This window comes from Hemiscyllium ocellatum, chromosome 24, assembly GCF_020745735.1.
Source record: "Hemiscyllium ocellatum isolate sHemOce1 chromosome 24, sHemOce1.pat.X.cur, whole genome shotgun sequence".
In the NCBI taxonomy this organism is placed as follows: Eukaryota; Metazoa; Chordata; class Chondrichthyes; order Orectolobiformes; family Hemiscylliidae; genus Hemiscyllium; species Hemiscyllium ocellatum.
Genome location: NC_083424.1, coordinates 13913363 through 13941033, shown reverse-complemented (window position 1 = coordinate 13941033; position 27671 = coordinate 13913363). Strand labels below are relative to the sequence as shown.

At 45.6% G+C, this 27671-nt stretch overlaps 2 protein-coding genes across 3 annotated transcripts in view; one reads left to right on the top strand and one right to left on the bottom strand.

The window, feature by feature from the left end:
• Positions 1-1183: 1183 nt before the first annotated feature.
• Positions 1184-12447, bottom strand: LOC132827294 (uracil-DNA glycosylase-like). The gene is made up of 7 exons (XM_060843930.1): positions 12206-12447; positions 11137-11367; positions 5572-5667; positions 4529-4626; positions 3339-3427; positions 2583-2761; positions 1184-1739 (listed from the first exon to the last, which is right to left on the bottom strand). The coding sequence occupies exons 1-7, from the start codon at positions 12317-12319 to the stop codon at positions 1599-1601; spliced, it is 948 nt and encodes a 315-aa protein (XP_060699913.1). The 5' UTR covers positions 12320-12447; the 3' UTR covers positions 1184-1598.
• A 549-nt stretch (positions 12448-12996) lies between these two features.
• alkbh2 (alkB homolog 2, alpha-ketoglutarate dependent dioxygenase) overlaps positions 12997-27671 on the top strand; it is a 29856-nt gene continuing 15181 nt past the window's right edge. The window contains exons 1-4 of one of the 2 annotated variants that reach the window (XM_060843484.1): positions 12997-13047; positions 13935-14322; positions 16267-16465; positions 25115-25245. In XM_060843484.1, the coding sequence (XP_060699467.1) occupies positions 13995-14322; positions 16267-16465; positions 25115-25245 (658 nt within the window). In that variant the 5' untranslated portion in view covers positions 12997-13047; positions 13935-13994. Of the gene's footprint in view, positions 13048-13934; positions 14323-16266; positions 16466-25114; positions 27025-27671 lie in introns of those variants that run through there. The other variant, XM_060843483.1, reaches the window with a different exon arrangement.

Below are 27671 nucleotides of genomic sequence, written 5' to 3'. Positions count from 1 at the left end.
GCCATTTAATCCACACAGAGTAGCCTGTGGGTGTTCTCCATAAAAAGGTACAACTCCACAGGTATGGATCTCCTCCAACATTTGAGAATGTTTTGAATATAGTTCATTTCTTTTCCACCATAGCCCTACTGTTGGAATATCTAACATTTTACCTGGTCTTGATTATTTTAATCAAGTCGACAGTGTGATGCTGGAAAAGCAACAGCAGGTCAGGCTGCATGCGGGGAGCAGGAGAATCGATGTTTCAGGCATAAGCCCTTCATCAAGAATCTCCTGCCCCTCAGATGCTCCCTGACCTGCTGTGCTTTTCCAGCACCGCACTCAACTCTGACCTCCAGTCCTCACTTTCACCTACTTCACCATTTTAATGGGAATCAATTGGGTGGAGTCATAATTCTTTCCAGTTCGCACAAACCCACTGTTGCAAGACTAGGTGTTGGAGAGTTAGTTCAGTGAGTCAGTGTCACCTTTTGTACACATGTATCCCCAGAAATATGGTGGAGGTTTCAAAACTCCTGTCACACAGCAGAGAGGAGAATCTCCAGCTGGTGTCTCCTAAAAAGACAGCCATGGAAGGGGAGTTCAACTAAGCACCAGCTTGACTCTCCTTTGAGCTAACCTTCCATGGCCATCAACAGCTGGAGAGGGACTTGAAGGTGGAGCTTCTGGCTCAGAGGCAGGGACACTACCCACTGCGTGGCAAGACTAATCTCTCCAAGGGAAAATAAAAATCTAGGTAAATGCAAGCGATGAAACTGCAAAAAAAAGGGGAAAAAAAAGAGGAGATAACCAGAATTGATAGCAACCTTGCCTTTCAGACTTCATTGTCAACTGACCTCAGCACACATGATGGAGAATTGATATCTTGTCAGAGTTGTGATATTTTAACTGAGACATTAAACCTATTGTTTTGTTACTACAAAAGTGACCATAATAAATCAGATGGCCTGAGGGGCACACCCTTCAACCAAAACATCCTATAAGAGGTACTTCAGAACTGCTTGTACAATATGGAACCTGCATTACCTACATACAGAAAACTACCCACCCATTCACAAAACAGACTGGGATTGTCAAAAGTACCCGATGTCCAAAAATAAAAAGGATCCTTTCAAATGCAGGTAATTTTTCTTGAAGTCCTGAATACTTTAAGACAGTCACCTTGAAAATGCTCAGTCATGAGTGAACTCAAATAGTAAAAAATTTTATTTAAAACATATTTACAATGTCAAAGCAGTTTACAGCAAATAGAACATGAACAGGTGAATGAATGCACAGGCATATTTACAATGAAATTACAACTCAAAAGCTCTGAGTCATGGACCAAATGCATGACATTGTAGAAATTCCATAGCTAAAAGGATATTAACTACACCTGGAACATTCATTGGCCATCGGAACAACAAAAAGAAAAGCTCAATCTGATCTCTTCAGGCAGTGCTGAGGTCCCAGAGATTCAACATGTAACGATCCAGTAATAAAGGCCCCTTTAGCCACTTAAAATCGAGAATCTTGCCCAGCTTCGGCTCATGATAAATCTTCAGTGATTGGTGTCATTAGGATCAACAGACTCCCAGAACACACACTCCTGACTGGACTCACAGCAACTTCCAATTGATAGGTGTCTTCCCAGATTTCTTCAGCAATTCATTGGTTTTAGAGAAGTGTTTGCAGCCAAAGAAGCCTCGGTTCACAGACAGAGGAGATGGATGAACCGTCTGCAGTACGTGGTGACGTTTCTACAACAAAATGGCAATCCCAGTTAGAGCAAAGAGGATATTTGTACAAGGGGTGGTGGGTGAATATTACTGTAGAGTCTTGAGGGACTTCTACTCTTCATGGATGTTATATTGCTTGCATTACAAGAACATTTCAGCCAGACTAATACAAAAAACTAGACAAGATGTCTACCTCAGCCAGTTTGGAACAAAGGAGACGTGTATCAATGGGTTTATTTGGTACAATTTATTGTATCAATAAATTACGGAGTCTAGCAACTGTGTACACAGTACAGGGTCATATATAAATAAAACAATAATTGTTAAGATCACCACCCACTGGAGCTTTCCGTGCACAAACACAAGCTTGACAGGTCTGGGAACAGAATAAGGCAGCAGTCACAACCAGACAAATGCAAATAGATAACCAGAACCAACAAAAAGATTCCCTTTCCTGGCACTCCCTTTCTCTCCACCCAGCTGTGTCGCAGAAAAAGCAGTGAGAAACTGCTTCAGATCTAGCAGGGGCATCATGCTGTATACAAAACTGCCTCTGTGCATCGAAGAGTTTAATCAAATGTTTGAAGGAAATCCTTAACCAGGGCACCCCTATACACCACGTAATTGGCCAAGGTACATTACTACTTCAGCCAAATTGACTAGACTGACCTCCCCCCTCCACTGAACTGTGTACTGCACAGCTGTCATCATCACCCACAAAAAATGTGAGCGCACTTCCTGAGCGATTATTGGTTGAAGCACTTTGGCACATGCTAGGAATATGAAAGATGCTATATAAAAAAGGTGGTTTTCACAACACAGACTAACAAGTCTTCACAGGAGGAAGAGTTTCAGAGTCCTTACCCTGTTGATTACACTGCCTTTGCGCTGTGCGTACGCTCCCCACAGCATGAACACCAAACCATCCAGCTTGTCATTCAGACAAGACACAACTGCATCGGTGAAATCTTCCCAGCCTCGCTCCTTGTGAGAGTTTGCGTTGTGCGCTCGCACAGTGAGGACTGCATTCAGCAACAACACTCCTGTTTCAATCGCCAAACAAATTCAGAAAAATTTGGTTAGTCTGGTACACAAACTGCTCAACTGCCCTGGCATGTGCTGACTAATTCTTCCCCATCTAGAAGAGAGTGGTGCTGGAAAAGTACAGGTCAGGCAGCATCTGAGCAGCAGGAAAATTGATGTTTTGGGCAAAAGCTATCATCTGAATTGGAGGGGCAACTTTTTCCACACAGAGGGTGGTGCATGTACGGAATGAGCTGCCAGAGGAAGTAGTGGAGGCTGGTATGATTACAACATTTAAAAAGACATCTTGATGGGTATATGAATAGGAAGGGTTTGGCAAGATGTGGGTTAAATGCTGGCAAATGGGGCTAGACTAATTTAGGATATCTGGTCAAGTTGAAACAATGGGTCTGTTTGCATGCTGTACAACCCCATAACACTGACGAATTTAAAAATTAGACACAGATATATCTCAGTTTAAAAAAAAAAGATCCAATTTTAACCTTTGAGATCAGACTTACCAGATCTATTCATTGTCAACGTGTCTCCCCTCGCCCTATTAAAGAAGCTGAACCCAATGTCCGATGTGTATATTACCTTGCTTAGCCCAACCGGTCAGATCACCATGTCCTGGGGGCTCAAAGCCTTCAATGTCAGACTGAAGCTCCTTGTACATGTTTTCCAGACTGCAAGAAGACAAGATCGTTTCTGGTAATCTCACGTTGATCATTCAATACAAAAATAAAACAGACTTCATCCCTTCACCTTAACTCCTTCAGGAAGCTCTTCATAAAATCAGAAGGCAATGCATTCAGAGAAGGAGTGTGCACCCACTGCTAGATAAAGATAACAAATGCTTGGAGCAAGCAGCTGCCAAACAGGTTTCAAACATTTGGGATTGGGATGTTAATAAATATGATTTGTCCTTTTTGTAAGTTCCCTCTCTACTCAGGATGGGCACAAGACCACTGGAGCAGAAATTAGGCCATTCAGCCCAGAGAGTCTTCTCCGCCATTCGATAATAGCACATCTAGGAACCTGCTTCCAAAGCCCCACTTAAATAAAAATAAGGGCAGGGTCATTCAGTTTACACTCAGGATCACACTGGGTTATTGCAGAGACTGCCCTATAACCAACTACCTTTCAGGTTCAGGTTGGTGAACTATGAAGAAAGGGCAAAGTCAGAAAGGATCCTCTGCCAACATCCAGCACAACACTGCAGGTGGCACTGGATGGTGACAAGGGACAGGAGCTTTGCCAACTTCCCCGAAGCAGGGGACAAGACAACCAACTACCATGCCTAAAATCAGAGGCTGCTTCTAGGTCTCCAATTGCTGGCTACCAAACATCTGACACACAAAAAAGGTAGCAACTTTAGTTAACATACACATCTGAGCTGGTTTCAATTGTGGATGGGACTGGGGATTTGGTAACAGTAATTTTTCTCTAGTTGTCCTATCCTAGTGATTAAAAGGGGTTGAGGAAGAGGGGACCTATAAATCAATCAATGCTCCGACTTTCACTAGCATAGGGCAGGCTCAATGCAGCTTTTCTTACTGAAAACTGGGTATGCCATCAGGAAAATTAAAACCACATATCTGCTTGGTTCTACATCCGAGACAATGGCAATTTAAGAATTGTAACACCTTACCTAATCTGCGAAGGAGATTTACTGGTCAAACAGTTACACTTCTAATATTCCAAGAAGTGTTGAAGTAAGTTAGAAACAGAACCCAATAGTCAAAAAGTACTTCCTCAGAAAGAGTGTGCACGAGGCAATGACATACCTGGGGGGAGGTGGCACTGGGCGCTTTACACTGAAGCACAGTCCGTGGGCCTGGTTCGGTCCATGGTACGGATCCTGGCCAAGAATAACCACCTTCACCTAGACACAAAACACAAAGCTGCCACTTACACTATTATTCTACACTATTAAGGTAACACTGAACAACCCTCGTGTTCAGCGTTTCACATTGCCACCATCAAGCTCGTCTGAATTTAGCAGTACAGTTGAAAAAGCTGCTGGACCCAATGCAGCAGGTCCAGGCTGATCCTCCTCTCTCTAGCAAGACCCTGGGTTTGATTTGACCTTTTGTAAAAAGGGGTGTTTATGGGGATTGTTACAAATATTTGGAACAGCGTCTGAAGTTGGGAGATCTGTTGGGTTTTCAGATGGGTTAAGCTATTCAGTATTCTGTTCTTGTGTTTCATTTGGCAATCTTGTAAATAAATTCTGATTTGTTTGAAACTAAAACGGTTTAACCAATGGCATCTCTCCTGGAATATCCGCAATACAGCTGCTTAAAACTAAGTTAGGGTCCATGCTACTTCCTTGAAACGTTTTGAGGTCTGGCCTGCTCCAGAGTTAAATCCAGTGGACTGATGAGACAGCATGAAGAAACAAGAAACATGCTGAAAAATCAGAGAAAGCAAATGCTGCAGCCTTAAATTAGACAAAAGGATTTTGTGGTTAATAGGGTTTACAAAAACTTTTTTTCCTCCTGGACATACATTTTCAGTTTTTATTCCTGAAGGAACCAGAGAGGGGGTGGTAAATAGAAGCCAGCTTTCTGATGGAACCTGGAGTTCAAAATTACCCCTCGGTGTCACAGGTTAAAGCAAATGGAAACGTCATACTTGCACACAGTGCAATTCCTTCTAGTTCAAAACTCAATGCTTTACCATTAGTTCCTGAAATGCATACAATGCTGATTGCCTTAAAAAATGGCGAAGTTTCATGTAAGTGCTCTCCTCCACTTTGCTGATAATCTTCCAACCTGCTGCAAGTTACAATTCAAATCACTTTTCAACAACCATTTACAGTACTTACATCATGGAAGTTACACATCTCTGTCCACGTGAAGACTTCCTGAGGTGGTGGGTAAACTGTGTACCGCCTCCTCTCTGACGCTATAAATCCCATCAGCTGCAAACAAACAGTACATTTAAACACATGCATCAGATAGGGTTGCTGCTTTACATCTCTGTGCATTCATCTGTTCATTTATTTTTCTATCTGCAATACGCACGGTGGCTCAGTGGTTAGCACTGCTGCCTCACAGCACCAAGGTCCCAGGTTCGATTCCAGCCTTGGCGACTGTCTGTGTGGAGTTTGCACATTCTGCGTGGGATTCCTCCGGGTTATCTGGTTTCCTCCCACAGCCCAAAAGATGTGCAGGTCAGGTGAATTAGACTATGGACAATTTGGCATGGCCAAGGACTCACCTTCATCCCCCTCCTCCAAGCATCAATGAATTTAATACACGCCGTGACATCGAACACTTCTTCCACTGCCTCCGAACTTACTTTCACAATCAGAACTCCCGTCCACCTCCAACACACTGCATCCACCTGGACACCCTGTGCTGACCCATCATCTGCCCTTGACCTCTTCATTTCCAACTGCCACCGGGACATTAACCGCCTAAACTGGTCTATCCCACTCCAACCTCTCACCCTCACAATTTGCAGCCCTCCAATCCGAACCTCACCATCAAGCCAGCAGATAAAGGGGGTGCAGTGGTAGTTTGGCGCACTGACTTCTACACCTCTGAAGCCAGACGCCAACTCAAGGACACCTCCTCCTACCGTTCTCTCGACCATGACCACCCCCCCCACCCAATCACCAAACCATCTCCCAGACCATACAGAACCTCATCACCTCAGGAGAGCTCTCATCCACAGCTTCCAACCTCAGTCCGGGAGCCCCGCACTGCCCTGTTCTACCTCTTTCCCAAGATCCACAAGCCTGACCACCCTGGCCGACCCATTGTCTCAACATGCTCCTGCCCCACTAAACTCCTTTCTACCTACCTCGACACTGTCCTATCCCCCCTAGTCCAGGAACTCCCCACATACGTTCGAGACACCACCCACGTCCTCCATCTCCTCCAAGACTTCCGTTTCCCCGCCCCTCAACACCTCATCTTCACCATGGATATCCAATCCCCCTACACCTCCGTCCGCCACGACAGGGCCTCCAAGCCCTCCATTTCTTCCTCTCCCAACGTCCCCAACAGTGCCCTTTCACCGACACTCATTCGTTTGGCCAAACTGATCCTCACCCTTAATTTCTCCTTCGACTCTTCCCACTTCCTCCAGACCAAAGGGGTAGCCACGGGCCCCAGCTATGCCTGTCTCTTTGCTGGCAACTTAGAACAGTCCATCTTCTGTAATTACACCGGCACCACTCCCCACCTCATCCTCCGCTACATTGACGACCGCATTGGCGCCACCTCGTGCTCCCGCGAGGAGGTTGAGCAATTCATCAACTTCACCAACACATTCCACCCTGACCTTAAATTTACCTGGACCATCTTTGACACCTCCCTCCCCTTCCTGGACCTCTCCATCTCCATTAATGACCACCAAATTTTTTTTTTTTTTTACAAACCCACCAACTCCCACAGCTACCTGGATTACACCTCTTCTCACACTACCTCCTGCAAAAATGCCATCCCGTATTCCCAATTCCTCCACCTCTGCCATATCTGCTCTCAGGAGGACCAGTTCCACCACAGAACACACCAGATGGCCTCCTCCTTTAGAGACCGCAATTTCCCTTTCCACATGGTTAAAGATGCCCTCCAACGCATCTCGTCCACATCCCGCACCTCCGCCCTCAGACCCCACCCTTCCAACCGTAACAAGGACAGAACACCCCGGTGCTCACCTTCCACCCTACCAACCTTTGCAAAAACCGTATCACCCGCTGACATTTCTGCCACCTCCAAACAGACCCCACCACCAGGGATATATTTCCCTCCCCACTCTATACTCATTTTAAACCTGTGGTATTTCTCGCATAAACCAAATCATCCGCCGACATTTCTGCCACCTCCAAAAAGATCCCACCACCACGGATATGTTTCCCTCCCCACCCCTTTCTGCCTTCCGCAAAGACCATTCCCTCCGTGACTACCTGGTCAGGTCCACGCCCCCCCTACAACCCACCCTCCCATCCTGGTACCTTCCCCTGCCACCGCAGGAATTGCAAAACCTGCGCCCACACCTCCTCCTCCCTCACCTCTATCCAAGGCCCTAAAGGAGCCTTCTATATCCAAAGTTTTACATGCACATCCACTAATATCATTTATTACGTTGCTCCCGATGCGGTCTCCTCTACATTGGGGAGACTGGACGCCTCCTAGCAGAGCGCTTTAGGGAACATCTCTGGGACACCCGCACCAATCAACCACACCGCCCTGTGGCCCAACATCTCAACTGCCCCTCCCACTCATGGAGGACATTGAGGTCCTGGGCCTCCTTCACCGCCGCTCCCTCACCACCTGACGCCTGGAGAAAGAATGCCTCCTGGGATGCTGCCTGAACTACTGTGCTTTTCCAGCACCACTCTAATCCACAATCTGGTTTCCAGTTTTTACCAAATTGTCCACAGTGTTAGGTGCATTAGTCAGAGGGAAATGGGTCTGGGTGGGTTACTCTTCGGAGGGTCTGTGGGGACTGGTTGGGTCGAAGGGCTTGTTTCCACACTGTAGGGAATCTAATCCAACACTATTCTGACAGAATTACCCCAAATCATCCATGGACACCATCCCATCCTACCCAGCCCAGCAAACAAGCTGACCCTTCTCGGATTTGAAACTTGGGAGGTAAGGAGAACATGCTGTGCTGGGTGCGGCGTAAAACACAAACTGACTGCCAGGACCCTCTGACACCTCATTCTGGCTCGACAGCAACCGACCACACTCTCATCTCCAAGTCAGAAAGATCCAAGCTCGAGTCCTACTCCAAACCATCAGCACAGAGGTTGATGCTGCTACTCCAGTCAGCACAGAGGGAGTGCGCTACTGTAGGCGGAGGCTTTGTCACTATTTCAGACAGGAACTGACCCTGGTATCCCAGCCAATACCCATCCCTTGATCAACATTACCAAAAACCACAATCACCACGTTAGTATTTGAAGGAGCCTGCTGTATGAAAATTGATTGCTACATGTCCTACATTACAGTAGGGATTACACTTAAAGTCCTTCTCTGGTTGAAAAACATTTTGACTCAGCTAGGAGACAAGCAGTGCCATATAAATGCAAATCTCTTCTCATTTACTGATCTAGTTATAAACACACACCTGGTCTAAAACAGTAGCCTCTGAGAAGTGGTTGATCTCATTAATCACAGTCTTGTCAGTAAACAACCAGATATTGAAAATGAATGACTAGTTTTTTTTTAAAAAAGAAACCACTTCCAAGAACTGCATTTTGGACTATCCAGAAATATTAATGAATACTGTAAACGCTGAAAATCAAACAAAAACAGGGTGCTGTCATGGTCTGTAAAGAATCCCTACATTGTGGAAACAGACCCTTCTGCCTAACAAGTGGGGTGGCTTAGTGGTTAGCATTGCTGCCTCTCAGCGCTAGGGTCCCAGGTTCAATTCCAGCCTTGGGCACCTGTCTGTGTGGAGTTTGTACGTTCTCCCTGTGTCTGAATGGGTTTCCTCCGGTTTCCTCCCACAATCCAAAGAGGTCAGGTGAATTAGTTATGCTAAATTGCCCATCGTGTTCAGGGATGTGCAGGTTAGGTGCATTAGTCAGGGTTAAATATAGGAAAATAGGGTAGGGGAATGGGTCAGTGTGGACTTGATTAGATTCCCTACTGTATGGAAACAGGCCCTTTGGGCCAATAAGTCCACATTGACCCTCTGACGAGTAAACCCACCCAGACCTGTTCACCAACAGTAGGGCGGCACGGTGGCACAGTGGTTAGCACTGCTGCCTCACAGCGCCAGGGACCTGGGTTCAATTCCCGCCTCAGGCGACTGACTGTGTGGAGTTTGCACGTTCTCCCCGTGTCTGCGTGGGTTTCCTCCCACAGTCCAAAGATGTGTGGGTCAGGTGAATTGGCCATGCTAAATTGCCCGTAGTGTTAGGTAAGGGGTATGGGTGGGTTGTCGCTTCGGCGGGTCGGTGTGGACTTGTTGGGCCGAAGGGCCTGTTTCCACACTGTAAGTAATCTAATCTAACCAACTCTACATTTATCCCTGACTAACGCACCTAACCTGCACATCCCTAAACACAATGGGCAATTTAGCACAGCCAATTCACTTAACCTGCATATCTTTGGACTGTGGGAGGAAACCCACACAGACACGGAGAGAACGTGTAACCTTCACACAGACAAACCCAGGTCCCCGAGAGGCAGCAGGGTTAACCACTGAGCCACCCCAACCAAGTCAAAGATCACTGGCGAGAGTGCCAACATTGGAAATTGATGAATTATTAGAAATAGACAGACAGGAATACTGGATTAGTGGTGCTGGAAGAGCACAGCAGTTCAGGCAGCATCCAAGGAGCAGTGAAATTGACATTTCGGACAAAAGCCCTTCATCAGGAATAAAGGCAGAGAGCCTGAAGCGTGGAGAGATAAGCTAGAGGAGGGTGGGGAGAAAGTAGCATGGAGTACAATGGGTAAGTGCGGGGGGGGGGGGGGGAATGAAGGTGATAGATCAGGGAGGAGAGGGTGGAGTGGATAGATGGAAAAGGAGATAGGCAGGTAGGACAAGTTTGGACAAGTCATGGGGACACTGAGCTGGAAGTTTGGAACTAGGGTGAGGTGGGGGAAAGGGGAAATGAGGGAGCTGTCAAAGTCCACATTGATGCCTTGGGGTTGAAGTGTTCCACGGCAGAAGATGAGGTGTTCTTCCTCCTGGCGTCTGGTGGTGAGGGGGCGGCGGTGAAGGAGGCCCAGGACCTCCACGTCGTCGGCAGAGTGGGAGGGGGATTTGAAGTGTTGGGCCACAGGGTGGTGTGGTTGATTGGTGCAGGTGTCCCAGAGATGTTCCCTGAAGCACTCTGCTAGGAGGCGCCCAGTCTCCCCAGTGTAGAGGAGACCGCATTGTGAGCAACGGATACAATAAATGATATTAGTGGATGTGAAGGTAAAATTTTGATGGATGTGGAAGGCTCCTTTATAGAAGGGCCTTGGATAGAGGTGAGGGAGGTGGTGTGGGCACAGGCTTTGCAGTTCCTGCAATGGCAGGGGAAAGTGCCAGGATGGGAGGGTGAGGCGTGGGGGGGGGGGGGCGTGGACCTGACCAGGTAGGAGGGAACGGTCTTTGCGGAAAGGGGTGGGGAGGGAAATATATCCCTGGTGGTGGGATGTTTTTGGAGGCGGCGGAAATGTCGACGGATGATTTGGTTTCTGCGAGGAATACCACAGGTTTAAAATGAGTATAGATTTTAAAGAGCGAAGACGGGTTGAAATATTTAAAAAGAGGGACAGGAAAGTGTTGTAGAAATTCAGCAGGCCTGGAATACTGTGGAGAGACAAACTTAGCAGTTAGTTAGAGTTCTACTTGGGAACTGCAAGTGTCAGGCTTGTGTTGTGTGAGGAGGGTGTTGCCGATTGAAAACAAAAGCCCTCCTCCTCCCAACCTTGATAAAGTACGGTTTGCTGAACTCCATCAGCAGCTCGCTCTTCCAGCTCTCCCCAAAGCCCGGGGGCACGTTGCGGGCAGCGAGTCTCTGCAGGGCCGCCTGTTTGTTCCTCTCGATGCGGGACAGCTGCTCGGGGCTGAGCGGGGAGCTGGGCTTGACCACCGGCGCGACCTCTCCGTCCGGGCCAGCCTTCAGCTTCTTGACCGGGGTCCTCATGCCATTGTGTTCCTGGTCACCGAAAGAGAACAGACGGGTCAAGCGGGGGTAGAGCCGGGGCCCAGCGCCACTGAGTGACCACAGCACCCTCATCCTAACCGGCAGGAGCCGCGGAGTTTCGCGGGAGATATTCACAAACCCCGCCCCTTCTGCTCGCCACATTCCATTTCGGCCCCACCTCCGCGCTCCCATTGGTCGGCCCCGCCTCCTGTTTGTAACATTCCCTTCCACAAACAATCTTTCCCGCCAACTTCGGATTAAAAAGGAGGAAAAGACTGAGACTTTATCTGGAAACATTCGCAAAGACAAAGAAAATAACAACAAAATGTTTGGAGAACCAGAAGCCACTTTTAAATAGAATAAATTACCTGTAATTCATCAAGTTCATGTTGCCATATAAATGGGTTTATGGATAAATTTATCAGTAAACCTCCGAACTCCAATTAGTTTGTCTATTTGCTAAATTAGTCCACATTAAAGATTTATTATAACTGCCCTTAAATTACACTAAGCTGAAGATAACTAGCTAGCTGGGGGAAAAACAAACTGAATCGGGGGAATTTTTACTGAAAACTTTCTAAATTACTCAAACGTCAAAGCGTTCCTCACTCAAGAAAAGTTCAAACTCTTCAAAGGCAGGTGTGGTTAATCTGAAACTCATGTTAGAGCAACAGAATACTCGATTTTATTCACAATTTGGCTTCGATTTTACACTTTTTATAAAAATCATGTCTTAAAAAACAGTACTGCGAATGCTGACGATCTGAAATAAAACGATGCAGTGCTGGAGAGGCTTAGCGGGCCTGGCACCAATTGTATAGAGAGAATAACAAAATGACTTTTTAATTACCTCCTCTTGATAATGGTCCTTCCCATTCTCAACACCTTCCTCTGAAGCCTCAGACAAAGTTCTTTTTTTAGCCACGGGACCGAAATAAGACGCAATCGTTTTCTGCCCGATCATTTTGAAGAACCGTTTCCCTCCAAATGAGTTAATATTTTCAGAATTTTGAATACGCTCAGCCCGGACACAGCTACCTTTCAGGATGTCTAACTAGCATGGCTTTTTTCGCGCCAGATTCCGAGGGCGGGGACAAGTTTTCTACCTAAAACGTTTAGCAAACTTCCCCTCCCCCGGAAACGACCCAACTGGGGAAACTTTGTGAATCAACACGACAGAAATAGCAAACCACTCAAAATGTGTTTCGCACAATTACTGACAATTAGACCATTTCTCCTACACAAAATATCACATCTTCCCTAGAGAATAACTGCAATCTCAATTAAATAAAACCCCTACTAGTGACATGTCCCATGTACTTTGTAATCAGCTCTTACAAGTTTAAAATATATTTATTTCAATCGATTTAACAATGGAAAAAGAATGTAAGTGGAGGAATAAAAATCTGTACTTTCAACTCGTTGAAATAGTTTGTCAAAATAAATTCCAATGACATTAATCTATTTTGCTACAACGGAGTATTGAGGGTTTGTGAGTGGAATTCGAAACTATTTGATAAAGCGCTTGTTATTGCATTAAAACAAATAATCACGAGGTTCATTCATTGCTGTCCCTGGGTTCATTTAGAGGAAAGTTGGGCGTTGATTCGCTGATCTTGGACACGTGCTCTGAAACAGGAAAGAGGAAGTGAACCTTTGGAATATGGTTTGGAGGAGGAGTTCAGTATCAAGGTAAATTCCGCTTAAGTTAGGAAATAACATGCATTCAAAATAAATTTGCAATAACCGTAGCCTTCAATTCAGTGAGAAGTAAAATTCAAAGTGGGGCTGTTCTGTAGTTGACAATTAATTGCCCACGAGATGATGTCATTGGAATAAAACGAAGATTGGGGATATAGTAAATCTGAAATACAATCAGAAGTTGCTAGAGGGATTGCATTCTGAAGAAGAGTTATTCTGGATTCGAAACGTTGACTCTGCTTTCTCGCCACAGATGCACCCAGACCTGCTGAGTTTCTCTAGCAACTTGTGTTAATATTCTATCCACTTAGTTTTATTTAGAGGTAACCATGGTTAAAATAACTGTGGACTTTGAAGATCGGAAACAAAACCAGGAATTTCTAGAGAAACCCAGTAGTTCTGGCAGTATCTGTGAAGAGAGGCAGATTTAATGTTTTGAGTTCAGTAAGTGGAGATGTGGGAGCAGGATTGCATTGAGCGGATGCCTCATCTAGTTCACTGACTTGGTTTGTGGATAGTAAAAAATGAGGTCTGCAGATGCTGGAGATCACAGCTGCAAATGTGTTGCTGGTCAAAGCACAGCAGGTTAGGCAGCATCTCAGGAATAGAGAATTCGACGTTTCGAGCATAAGCCCTTCATCAGGAATAAGAGAGAGAGAGCCAAGCAGGCTGAGATAAAAGGTAGGGAGGAGGGACTAGGGGGAGGGGCGATGGAGGTGGGATAGGTAGAAGGAGGGTTTGTGGATAGTATGCCACTGATGACTCCAAGGAATCCCAGTGGACGGACAAACAAACAAGCCAAATCAAAATACTGCACTGAAGCAGTTTAGACTATAGTCAGGCATGTGTATAATGGCCATGTGCTGTTTTCTGAATAGATTGCTACTGAAGGCGACTTTAACTCAACACCATCGTGCTGCTCAGTGTGACCAGGTGCAATGATGGACAAGTTTGTCATCAGGCGACCAAAGAACTGTGGCAATTCCAAGTCGGAACAGTGTGAGGTCCAAAAGCAGATGGATCGTAAAGCAGTGAATGATCCAATGGCAGAGAGTCCAAGGAAGAAACTGAAAAGCAGGACAGGTGAAAGTGAATTAACAGAACTGACACCCTCCTTAAAGGAGCAGGTCTTGCTGAGAGATGCTGAATGTTCTTGGAAGCAGCTGAGAGCAGAGGGACTGAACTGTGATTATACCAAGATATTCACCAAATCAGAGGCGGATGACATATTTTTGCAGTTGGAGAAAGAGCTGGAATATTTTTCAGGTACAGATTAAGATATTGGAGTGGAACAAATTTATAAAAGCCCAAATCCCTTTAAACAAACCAGTATGACTTGAGCAGCAACTCTGGCTCATGCTCTGTAGGGCTTCTACTGTTTTTTAAACCAGATACACATTGGGTATCATCTCATTTAAGTTGAATACTGCTAAAAGCAGTTCTTTCCTGCCACCCAGTGCTAGAGCGACTGTTGTTTTGATATCGCTGAAGAGGGATGTCATTCAACCCATCTCAGTTCATGGATCTGGAAAGATCTCAAATGCTGTATTGCCCAGTTGTTGGTGAAATGTTTCCAGTGATTGTTCTTCCACTATTTCTTCATTGTCTTGGATGGGTTTCTGCTTTGAATGCAAGCACTTGTTGCTGTAACAGTGCGAGATCAGGACTTTATGACAACAGTATTTACTCATACTCGAGTTATTTCACAATTCCAATATGAGTAAATGTTGTACAGGATTTCACTTACAGCTCCTTTACTAATTCTAACGTTAAAAATGTTACAAGCATATGACAAATAAATCATCTTAAAATCAAGAGATGGGCATAAAATAACAATGTGGATCCAGCATTGTCCCTCCATCTTTTGTGATCACTCTGCTGCCATGGTTATCCTGAACTTTTGAACTCCTCCATCATTGTAATATTATGAAATTAGCAGATCATATTTACAGCTGTGAGAATTTCACACGTACTGTATTCTTACTTTTCTGAGAAAGGATCTATGGCAAACACTTGTTTTAAACCATGCTTGCACGCTCAGGAAAGTTCTTTTTAACTTATTGCCTGCCTTAGATGTTGAAGATACTTTCACAACGTCAGTTCCTGTTCCTACACAATAAAGAAGTTTCCAGATCTCTGTGCTGTGGTCCCTTAACTAACATTCACAGTTGAAAGTAGTATTTCTGCTTTCCCCTCATTGCAATTAGCCCAAAGTCAACTCTCAAGTCTTTCATAGTTGAAAGTTTGACTTTGATTATTGTCAAGAGTGTGGTGCTGGAAAAGCACAGCAGGTCAGGCAGCATCTGAGGAGCAGGGGAATTGATGTTTCAGGCTTAAGCCCTACTCCTCAGATGCTGCCTGTCCTGCTGTGCTTTTCCAGCACCACACTCCCGACTCTGATCTCCTGCATCTATGGTCCTCACTTGTTCCTGACCTTGATTATTGTACTGTTTCAAACATTGGCAACTACACTTCTGAGGAAAAAAATCCTGATTCTTCGTAAAAGAGACATGGAGTTGATTAAACCAACATTGGGAAAGCAACTTTTTAAAAAAAAAACATTCACAGGATATGGGTGGTGCTGGTTAGGCCCATCCCTCGTTGCCCAGGAGGCAGTTAAGTTGCTTTGGGTCTGGAGTCACAAGTAGGCCAGACCAGATAAGAATGACTCATTTCCTTCCCAAAAGATCATTAGTAACTTAGATGGGTTTTTCTGACAATTGATAATGATTTCACGGTTAGCATTAGACTGCCAAGTCCAAATCTCTATTTAATTTGAACTTCACTGTTGGCCATGATGGGATTGGAATCCATGTCCCCAGAACATGTGGAGTTTGAACATTCTCCCCGTGTCTGCGTGGGTTTCCTCCGGGTGCTCCGGTTTCCTCTCACGGCCCAAAGATGTGCAGGTCAGGTGAATTGACCATGCAAAATTGCCCATACAACTAGGTGCGTTAGTCAGAGGGAAATGGGTCTGGGTGGGTCACTCTTCGGAGGGTCACTGTGAACTAGTTGGGCTGAAGGGCCTGTTTCCACACTGTAGGGATTCTAATCTAATCTTAAAAAAAATTACCTGGGTGTCTGGATTAATAGTCTAGCAATAATACCATTAGCTCACCATATTGACAAAGTTAGCCCATTGGTGTAAATGTTATGATTTGTGTCTTGACTCCAGTTTCTTTTCTGAAGATTGTTCTTTTTTTTTCCAAGGTGAACAGACCAAAGTGCAAGTGTTTGGCAAATGGCACAATATTCCACGTAAACAGGTGACATATGGGGACCTTGGCTTGACCTACACTTACTCAGGGGTGACCCTGGCCCCTAAGCCCTGGCTTCCCGTGCTGGAGATGATCAGAGCCCGAGTAACGCAGGCTACAGGACACACGTTCAACTTTGTGCTGATCAACAGGTGAACAGTCAAAGACAGTGTGGTGGGAAAGCTCAGATGGGAAACAGTAGAGAGAAGCTTTGAAATAACAGTTTATTACCTGGTAACCACAGACACCAGTTTTTCAGGGTACAGAAGGCAGGTGATTAACCATTTCAGCAGTTGACCACAGGGTTTGTATTATTGGTCATGCTGATGATGGCCTTGAGGCAGGGAATATCTGCATAGGGGAAAGTTGCATTTGTATAGCAACATTAGATTCTTTACAACCAAGAAATGTTTTGAAGTGTAGTCACTATTCTACTATAAAAACATTGCAGCCAATTTGTTTACAATAAGCTTCCACAAACAACAATTCGTTTATAACCAGAAGAATGGGATAATCTGTTTTTGTCAGAGGTACGGGTTCTACCCAGAGCTGACAAGGATCTGGGTCCTTTTGCTTCATACTATCCCTGCTTTAGAACCTTGACCCAGGTTTCCAACCTATGGGATAATGACCTGATGGCTTTTCACTGATACATGTGTTGGGTAGGAAGCCAGTTGTCTTTTTAAAAGTGAGTTGACAAGTTTTCAAATGTAAGCTGTTAATTATTAATCGGCTTGAGAACGTATGCCTGTCAGTGCCCTGGTTTACCAAAGGATGTCTTGAATTGGTTGCAGTTTATTTATCACTTCTATGGAGAGTGTACGAGATCAATTAGACAGGGGGAATACTAATTATCCAGCTTAGCTTTCCTCGAACTTTCATCCAGTTGCTTGGCAAATGGAGGAGAAAATAATCATGTATTCAATCATTCAGACACTGTCCTCGTGCCTTGTGCTTTGGCTGTCTGTGTAACTCAGTAAAAGAGTGCAGCGTCAGTGGGAAATGTTGGTTTGGGAAGAAGCAGCACATTCAAAGAAGGAAAATGAAGAGTGTGAGCTAAAATGGCATCTTTCTCACTTTCACACAACCAAAAGTGTTCACAGCTACTGAACTACTTTGTAGTAAAATTACTTATCATACAGAATAGTGAGAGTCACTGAGGCCTTTTCTTGTGCAGTTCTGGCTGCCCTGTTATGGGAAGGATATTGTTTAAACTGGAGAGGGCCCAGAAAAGATTTATCAGCATGTTGCTGGGAATGGAGGGTTTGAGATATAAAAACATGCTGGAAAGGCTGGGATTTTCTTTCACTAGAGTGTAGGAGGTTGAGGGATGTGCTTGTAGAGGTTTAGGAATATGCTTATAGAGGTTTATAAAATCGTGAGTTGAACGACCAGGGTCTTTTCCCTAGAGTGGGAGAGTTCAAAATTCGGGATATTTTTAAGGTGGAAGGAGAAAGATTTCAAAAGGATGAGGGGCAACATTGTTACACAGACAGCAGTTCATATATGGGATGAATTTCCAGAGGAGGTGGTGGATGTGGTTACAATTACAACATTTTTAAAGACATTTGAATGAGTTCATGAATAGGAAAGGATTTGGAAGGATATGGGCCAAGTACAGGCAGATGGGACTAGTTTGGGAACATAGTTGGCATGGACTGGTTGCACCGAAGGATCTGTTTCGGTGCTGTATGATGCTATGATCATGATTCTTTGATAGCTTGTTTAATGCACACATAAATGACTGATGGACCTGGGTGAAGGGTGAATGTTCTCCTGGAAGCCCAGAGAAACTCCCTTGATTTTTGAACAGTGCTATGCTGTTTATTTTTTTTATCTCCAGTTGGAGTCTGGAGTTACTGTTAGCTGTAAAAGGTGATGGGTTTGTTAATGTAGCACTCATTCAAATGTCAGCAGGGAGTGGGTGGGTGTGTAATTTTATTTTAACCCCTTCCCCGGCGACGTTTTTTGGAGAAAACGTTTCATTTTCAGACTTTTTTTTATTGCTTTTTTATAGTATTTTTAATGCTGATTTTGGAAACAACTTTTGTTTTTATCTACTTCCAATATTTTACTTGAAATTTTATTTTGGAGATACCATTTTCGGCAAAAAAAAAATTGGTCTTTCAAGTAGTTCATCTTTCGACCAGTTCATTTCTTGATCTGGCATTTTCAAAATGCACCCAAGCATTTTCAAGGCGAAAAACACAAATTTCTGCCTTTGTTACAGGGTGCCACATACAATCTTTCTCCAGTTTGTTCAGCAAAGCGATCAGTTTCGTCCACAACTCGATCAATAATTCTGTTGTCACATAAAAGACTAAAAAAATCCAAAGGAGTCATATCAGCTGTGTCTTGATCGATTGATATTTCAGGATTTCCAGTGAATGGGAAGCTTGGTGGTGGAGGAAGCATGCATTCTTCCGACTCCACATGTCGACACCAAATTCGTCCATCCTCCTCCTCCTCCAGCTGAAAATGTGTTGCTGGTTAAAGCACAGCAGGTTAGGCAGCATCCAAGGAACAGGAAATTCGACGTTTCAGGCCAGAGCCGATGAAGGGCTCTGGCCCGAAACGTCGAATTTCCTGTTCCTTGGATGCTGCCTAACCTGCTGTGCTTTAACCAGCAACACATTTTCAGCTCTGATCTCTAGCATCTGCAGACCTCACTTTTTACTCCTCCTCCTCCACCTCACTTGAGAGAGAATAGCCATTATCAGACGAGCTTGCATTCTCATCTGATGTATCCAAGCTTCTGATAGAAGGTTCATACTTATTGTCATCTTCTGAGCTCGACATCTAGGCATAATTTGTAAAAAAAAAAGAGAAAAACCGAATGACAGTGTGTGCCCAAAAGCGATGTGTCGACGCTTCTTGCAATGCCTGAGGCGGAAGAGACACAGCTACCAGACGTATGAGTCACCGAGTATACTCGTTTCTATCTGAGAAGGGCCCAGAAATGCAGAGAATTAACGTATAAACGCGTCTGTGGTTGTTTTTGAAATTATATGTTTTGGACAAGTTTACTCGTCGCACTCTGAAGAAGACAAATTGGGTGAAGACAAGTTAACTAGTTTTTGCCGGGTAAGGGGTTAATATTGACCCGGGTTGGATGAAGACAATTGCTGAGTTAAGATGGCACTCTTCATTTCAGATACAGTTTTGCTGTCTCCCATTGTAAAAGTCAGGTATTCTTTTTCTTCTTGAGTTCTCTGCCTGGGAGCTGCAACATGGGTGGGCCACGGAGAGGCTTTCTGATTACACTCTAACTGGATGTGATTTTTTTTTGTACCTAAGTACGGTGAAAAGTTTTATTTTGTGTACAGTACAGACAGATCATAGCAAACAAGGACATAGAGATCAGAGGGCGCTTAGACAGAGTGAGGTGTACAAGGTTACAGCTGCATGGGAGGTGCACAAAACAAGGTCATTGTTATTAGAAATTAGAGATTGATGGGCTGATACTTGACGAAAACACATTGATTGGTAACTTATTGCTACTGGACAGTTGTCTTCCTTGTTTGTGTGAGGAAATGTCCCCTGAGAACAACTTGCTTTGGGAAGAATTTTACAGTGCACTGGTGTTAGATAAATGTGGAAAAAAAACTCCAGAAAGACTAAAGGTTAATGGATGGTTTAAGAATCAGATTGACACAGTGACGGTACTGAGTGGGAGAGACCCTGGTTCGATCCTTGGGTCATGTCGACACAGCTGTGAGGAGATTTAGTAGATTCACAACTTAAAGAAGACTTAAACAATTCTGGGTGCTCACTCCTGATCACTAAATGATCTCTGCTGGATGTCCTTATGCCTGAAATTCTGGTGTCCCTCTGGGATTTATCTCTGCCTCCTCTTCTGTTTTGCACCGAGATGCTGTCTTTTGGCGACATCATGTGAAAACACAGTGATATATCCAATGTGCAGACTGACCACATCAGGGTATAACTCACCACCACCCCTCCACTGCCTTAGATTTATAAGATTCTTAAGCAACACCATTGCTGTATAAGTATACGTTTGCTCTGATTCCTGGTCCTGAGTTACCGACTCCATCTTTTCTGGGCAACTGTGAGACTGAGCCAGGCTGCACGTGACTTTTGGTCTTGCTTTTTGACCCCCAAATGAGCTTTTGACTACAATTTGTTCCATCACCAAGACTCTGTGCTCTTCACCCTCATGACATTACCTGGTACTGCTCCTGCCTCAGCTCCTCTGCTGCTGAAACTCTCATCTGTGCTGTTTTGTTCTTTCTGGACTTGACGAACGCAACACTTCCCTGTTTCCCATCTCCCACCTGAGCCAGAGCCTATCTCTCACACCCAATCTTCCTGTCCATCATCCTTATACCCACTGACCTACAGCAATGTTCCGTTTGAAAATTGTCAAGCGTGTTCACAGATCCCACCATAATTCTTCCCCTTCCCAGGCCTAAACCCCCTCTGATATCTACGTTCCCAGAATTCGGGCCTCCATTTCCTTTTAGTCTTTGGCGTCACTGATTAAGTAACCATTTATTACTCCTCTTTAAGGGGACGACGAGCCTACCACAATCCATGGGGTGTAGAAAAGGGGTTGTGTGAACTATCGCCTTCAGCTACAGCAGCCTATGAGATGCAGATACACCCACAGAGCTGTAATGCAGGGAGTTCCAAGATTTGATCCAGAAACAATGAAGAAATGGAGATTATATTTCGAAGTCGGGATGGTGCGTGATTTGGGAGGAGACTTGCGTGGGAAACTTGGTGTTCCCATGCATCTGCTGTCCACCCCTTCAAGCGGGAATGGTTTGGAAGATGTGGTTGGTTGATGGAGCCATGGTGACCACTGCTGCTGCTGGAGGCAGTGTATATATAAGGGAGTGGATAGGGTGCCAGTCCAGCAGTAAAAAATGAGGTCTGCAGATGCTGGAGATCACAGCTGCAAATGTGTTGCTGGTCAAAGCACAGCAGGCCAGGCAGCATCTCAGGAATAGAGAATTCGACGTTTCGAGCATAAGCCCTTCATCAGGAATAAGAGAGAGAGAGAGCCAAGCAGGCTAAGATAAAGGGTAGGGAGGAGGGACTAGGGGGAGGGGCGATGGAGGTGGGATAGGTGGAAGGAGGTCAAGGTGAGGGTGATAGGCCGGAGTGGGGTGGGGGCGGAGAGGTCAGGAAGAGGATTGCAGGTTAGGAGGGCGGTGCTGAGTTGAGGGAACCGACTGAGACAAGGTGGGGGGAGGGGAAATGAGGAAACTGGAGAAATCTGAATTCATACCTTGTGGTTGGAGGGTTCCCAGGCGGAAGATGAAGCGCTCCTCCTCCAGCCGTCGTGTTGTTGTGTTCTGCCGGTGGAGGAGTCCAAGGACCTGCATGTCCTCGGTGGAGTGGGAGGGAGAGTTAAAGTGTTGAGCCACGGGGTGATTGGGTTGGTTGGTTCGGGCGGCCCGGAGGTGTTCTCTGAAGCGTTCCGCAAGTAAGCGGCCTGTCTCCCCCATATAGAGGAGGTCACATCGGGTGCAGCGGATGCAATAGATGATGTGTGTGGAGGTACAGGTGAACTTGTGGCGGATATGGAAGGATCCCTTGGGGCCTTGGAGGGAAGTGAGTGTGGAGGTGTGGGCGCAAGTTTTACATTTCCTGCGGTTGCAAACCACCCACGCCCTCCACCTCCTCCAGGATTTTCGCTTCCCCGGTCCCCAACGCCTTATTTTCACTATGGACATCCAGTCCCTGTACACCTCCATCCCCCATCACGAAGGACTCAAAGCCCTCCGCTTCTTCCTTTCCCGCCGCACCAACCAGTACCCTTCCACTGACACCCTCCTTCGACTGGCTGAACTGGTCCTCACCCTGAATAACTTCTCTTTTCAATCCTCCCACTTCCTCCAAACTAAAGGAGTTGCCATGGGTACCCGCATGGGCCCCAGCTATGCCTGCCTCTTCGTAGGATATGTGGAACAGTCCATCTTCCGCAACTACACTGGCACCACCCCCCACCTTTTCCTCCGCTACATCGATGACTGTATTGGCGCTGCCTCGTGCTCCCACGAGGAGGTTGAACAGTTCTTCAACTTTACTAACACCTTCCATCCCGACCTGAAATTCACCTGGACCATCTCAGACTCCTCCCTCCCCTTCCTAGACCTCTCCATTTCTATCTCGGGCGACCGACTCAACACAGACATCTATTATAAACCGACTGACTCCCACAGCTACCTGGACTACACCTCCTCCCACCCTGCCCCCTGTAAAAATGCCATCCCATATTCCCAATTCCTTCGTCTCCGCCGCATCTGCTCCCAGGAGGACCAATTCCAACACCGCACAGCCCAGATGGCCTCCTTCTTCAAGGACCGCAGATTCCCCCCAGACGTGATCGACGATGCCCTCCACCGCATCTCCTCCACTTCCCGCTCCTCCGCCCTTGAGCCCCGCTCCTCCAACCGCCACCAAGACAGAACCCCACTGGTTCTCACCTACCACCCCACCAACCTCCGCATACAACGTATCATCCGCCGCCATTTCCGCCACCTCCAAACGGACCCCACCACCAAGGATATATTTCCCTCCCCTCCCCTATCAGCGTTCCGCAAGGACCACTCCCTTCGTGACTCCCTCGTCAGATCCACACCCCCCACCAACCCAACCTCCACCCCCGGCACCTTCCCCTGCAACCGCAGGAAATGTAAAACTTGCGCCCACACTTCCACACTCACTTCCCTCCAAGGCCCCAAGGGATCCTTCCATATCCGCCACAAGTTCACCTGTACCTCCACACACATCATCTATTGCATCCGCTGCACCCGATGTGACCTCCTCTATATTGGGGAGACAGGCCGCTTACTTGCGGAACGCTTCAGAGAACACCTCCGGGCCGCCCGAACCAACCAACCCAATCACCCCGTGGCTCAACACTTTAACTCTCCCTCCCACTCCACCGAGGACATGCAGGTCCTTGGACTCCTCCACCGGCAGAACACAACAACACGACGGCTGGAGGAGGAGCGCCTCATCTTCCGCCTGGGAACCCTCCAACCACAAGGTATGAATTCAGATTTCTCCAGTTTCCTCATTTCCCCTCCCCCCACCTTGTCTCAGTCGGTTCCCTCAACTCAGCACCGCCCTCCTAACCTGCAATCCTCTTCCTGACCTCTCCGCCCCCACCCCACTCCGGCCTATCACCCTCACCTTGACCTCCTTCCACCTATCCCACCTCCATCGCCCCTACCCCTAGTCCCTCCTCCCTACCCTTTATCTTAGCCTGCTTGGCTCTCTCTCTCTCTTATTCCTGATGAAGGGCTTATGCTCGAAACGTCGAATTCTCTATTCCTGAGATGCTGCCTGGCCTGCTGTGCTTTGACCAGCAACACATTTGCAGCTGCCAGTCCAGCAGGCTACATTTGTTCTGAATAGAATCAGGTTTGTTGTGTAGTTGCAATAGTACTTGTTCAGGCAAGTGGAGAATATCCCAACACACCTTGTGACTTTGGTCTTTATTCATGGTCAACACTTTGGGGAGTTAGAAGTCCTAAGCGTGTGTAGACCCTACCTCACTCACCTCATTGGCAGCTGGATTGTTGTCATGGTCTAGAATTTTCTCCATAAATCTTCTTCCCTCCAAATATGTGAAACCCTTCCCACAGGCAGGATGCAAGGACACGTTTGGACAGATATCTCCAAGTGACCTCTGTCATATTTTGACTAGTAATGCTGCTGTGAAGCACCTTGGAATGTTTTACTCCAGCTAAAAGTGCTTAATAAATGCAAGTTCTTGTTGGACTGGATTGTGGGTTCCGCTCCCATCGAGGAGTTGCCTGCTGACCATAGGTGTGTAGGACAGTCCTAAGGAGAATGGGCCGCTGGATAAGCTATCACTAGTGAGCTGCTTACTAACAAAAACAGCAATTGCTGGAAAAGCTCTGCAGGTCTGGCAGCAGTGAGTCCTAGAGATGTACAGCATGGAAACAGACCCTTCGGTCCAACCTGTCCATGCCAACCAGATATCCCAACCCAATCTAGTCCCAACTGCCAGCACCTGGCCCACATCCCTCCAAACCCTTTCTATTCATATACCCATCCAAATGCCTCTTAAATGTTGCAATTGTACCAGCCTCCACCACTTCCTCTGGCAGCTCATTCCATACACGTTCCACCCTCTGTGTGAAAAGGTTGCCCCATAGGTCTATTTTATATCTTTCCCCTCTCACCCTAAACGTATGCCCTCTAGTTCTGGACTCCCTGACCCTAGGGAAAAGATTTTTCCTATTTACCCTAACCATGCCCCTCATGATTTTGTAAACTTCTAGAAGGTCACTCCTCAGCCTCTGACGCTCCAGGGAAAACAGCCCTAGCCTGTTCAGCCTCTCCCTATAGCTCAAATCCTCCAACCCTGGCAACATCCTTGTAAATCTTTTCTGAACCCTTTCAAGTTTCACAACATCTTTCCGATAGGAAGGAGACCAGAATTGCACGCAATATTCCAACAGTGGCCTAACCAATGTACAGCCGAAACATGGCCTCCCAACTCCTATACTCAGTACTCTGACCAATAAAGGAAAGCATACCAAATGCCTTCTTCACTATCCTAACTACCTGCGACTCCACTTTCAAGGAGCTATGAACCTGTACTCCAAGGTCTCCCAAGCATCTGTGGAGAGAAAGCAAAGTCAATTTTTCAGGTTCGGTGTCCCTTCCTCAGACCTAGTGAACTGCTCCTGGGACGAAGGGGAATTGCATTTTTTAAACTGAGTCAGAGTTTGGATCACAATCAACTGACTGCCAGATGCGAGTTAGGAATGCTGATGTTTTGTTCTCACTGACAGGTACAAAGATGGACGAGACCACATAGGGGAGCACCGCGATGATGAGAAGGAACTGGAGCCTTTCAGCCCCATTGCATCAGTCTCCTTCGGTGCCTGCCGGGACTTCATCCTCCGCCACCGGGACTCCCGAGGTAAACATGCGACACGCCGCCTGGAACCAGTGAAACTACTTCTGGGCCACGGCAGCCTGTTGATGATGAACTACCCCACCAACATCTACTGGTACCACAGCCTGCCAGTCCGTAAAAATGTGCTGAGCCCCCGCATCAATCTGACCTTCCGCAAGGTCCTGCCTCTGGCAAAGGCTGATTGAGAGCATTCCCCTCAGCACAAATGAAGACAACTGATAGACAAGGGAGAGTCAACAGTCCGTTTCTGAACTTTCTCCTTGAAACTGCTGGGCTGAGATTTGCCTTCAGCAGCAGTGGCTCTGTTACTACTTCAGTCCGACTGTCTTGTGGATGAGTCAAATTGAAGACCTGTTTGCCACCCCCTCGTGTGGATTAAGGGATCCTATTTGTACTGTTTGGAAGAAGGGCAGGCAGCTATGGTTGGTGTTTCACTCAATGTTTAATTCTTCAAACAACATTGCGAAAATAATTGCTCTCTTCACTGTTACTGTCTGTGGGATCTTTCTGTGTGCACATTGGCTGCCACTTTTCCTGTACAATGAGCAAACTACTTGATGAGCCTTGTGACTTCGAGGCTGTTAGAGGTGTTTTATAAATGTAGGGTTGTCTTGATACGAATTGTCTGTTCATACAGTAGTTAGAGGCCTTTACAGCTCATAGTCACGACTGTCATCCCCTAATGCTACAAGCATTAGGATGGAGAGTATTGCCTGTAGCACTGAGTGGGAAATCTACCTGGTGTAAATGCCCCCACAGTGATGCTAACATAAACTAATAACAGCATCCCAAACACCTTGCTGAAACTGGGCTAACAAAGACAAAGAATCAAGCTCATAAGTCTTTGTATTCATAGCAGCAGGTTGATACTGGTCATCCTTCTATGCAATAAAAGTTGTGTTATTGATTTTCAAGTAACACAATGGTCTTCCATAAGTTTTGTTCAGAATATTTTTATATCAGGAATTGATTAAATCAATAACAGCACATGACTCAGACACGTTGCCTACAATAAAACTATTGATAATTAATGTGCATTTTTTTTAGGGATTCCCATTGACTATGATCAAATCGAACAATATAGACCTCCCTGGAAGTACCTTTTCTAATCAACCTGTTCAGGGATGTTATTACACATCTCTGCAGTAGGTGAGACTTGAACTCACACCTCTTAGCCCAAACATCTAGACACTACCACTGTGCCACAAGACTTAGTCTTAAATTTGTACACCTGTTTCCTTTGCATGGAATTTCAGTTGAAAACCATCTTTACCACCAGCGGCTGTATAATAGGAATGTGTCTGGTCTTATATCTGCATATATCTTACATATAAGAATCATATACTGCTGCAACATTTCTTTATGCAGAGTCAATCCTTGCACAGATTAACTGTGAATTCCTATGTAAATATGCTACTCTCTACTTATACTCTGTTGCCTTGTGTGTTGTAATATTCAGTTTGGCTTCTCAGAGGAAATTTCTTATCTGACCAACTTCTGCTGCATTACAGCATCATTGGGTCTGTATTAGCTCCAGGCATGAGGCTACTCTCAGCTAGTAGAGAAAACCTTAGGGAGCTATCAGATAATGCTATCTTACTAATGTAGCCACTTGCTATGCAAAGGCCTGTACTACTATTTTTCCTAAATTATGTTTTGTTTTAACCCATTGTGATCAATATTGTGTATACATGTGTCCTTCTCGGTATGGTTATCAAGTAAAAACTGTTGATTATGTATTTTTGAGGGGCATGATAACAAATGGTAAATACTCTAAGATTATATTCCACATGAGCATCAAAATTTATCAATAGAGCCAAAAATGGTTTTCTTAATGCACTTTTTTTTGTATAAAGGAAGCAACTAGTTACAGCTTGCTGGATTACACTAACAAGATAATTTAATTTCCTTTCCTTGTTGGGAGCATTCTTTTCCTTTTTACTTAACTGTTGTTGCTGCATGTCTAATTTAGCACCTATCTTGATCACATCTGATTGTGGGCTAAACATTTTCCAGCAGGGTTGTTCAGTCATGATCAATGATGGAAATACGTTTGCTTTCTCTAGCGAAGGTGCACTGAGACATATTGTAGTCCTCCAACCATTGACTCAGCTCAGATCAGTCAACTTGCTAACAAATTGAGGATCGAGAATGGTAGTCCCATAGAGTGCATCACTCAGCACATGCTACATACATTACAGGCCACTCAAGAAGCATTTTTATAGATCTGAGTTAATCAAAAAGGAATATTCTCATGACAAAGGTTTGGCTATTCAGGACTGAGATTAGAAATGATTTGGGGCACTAATGTTAGGGTGAGCCATCATTGATTGTAACCCTGTCAGGACAACATAGCCTAATCAATTGGTGTTTTAACGGTCTGTGGTACAATGTTATACTTTGGTTCATCTAAATAAGACCATAAGAAA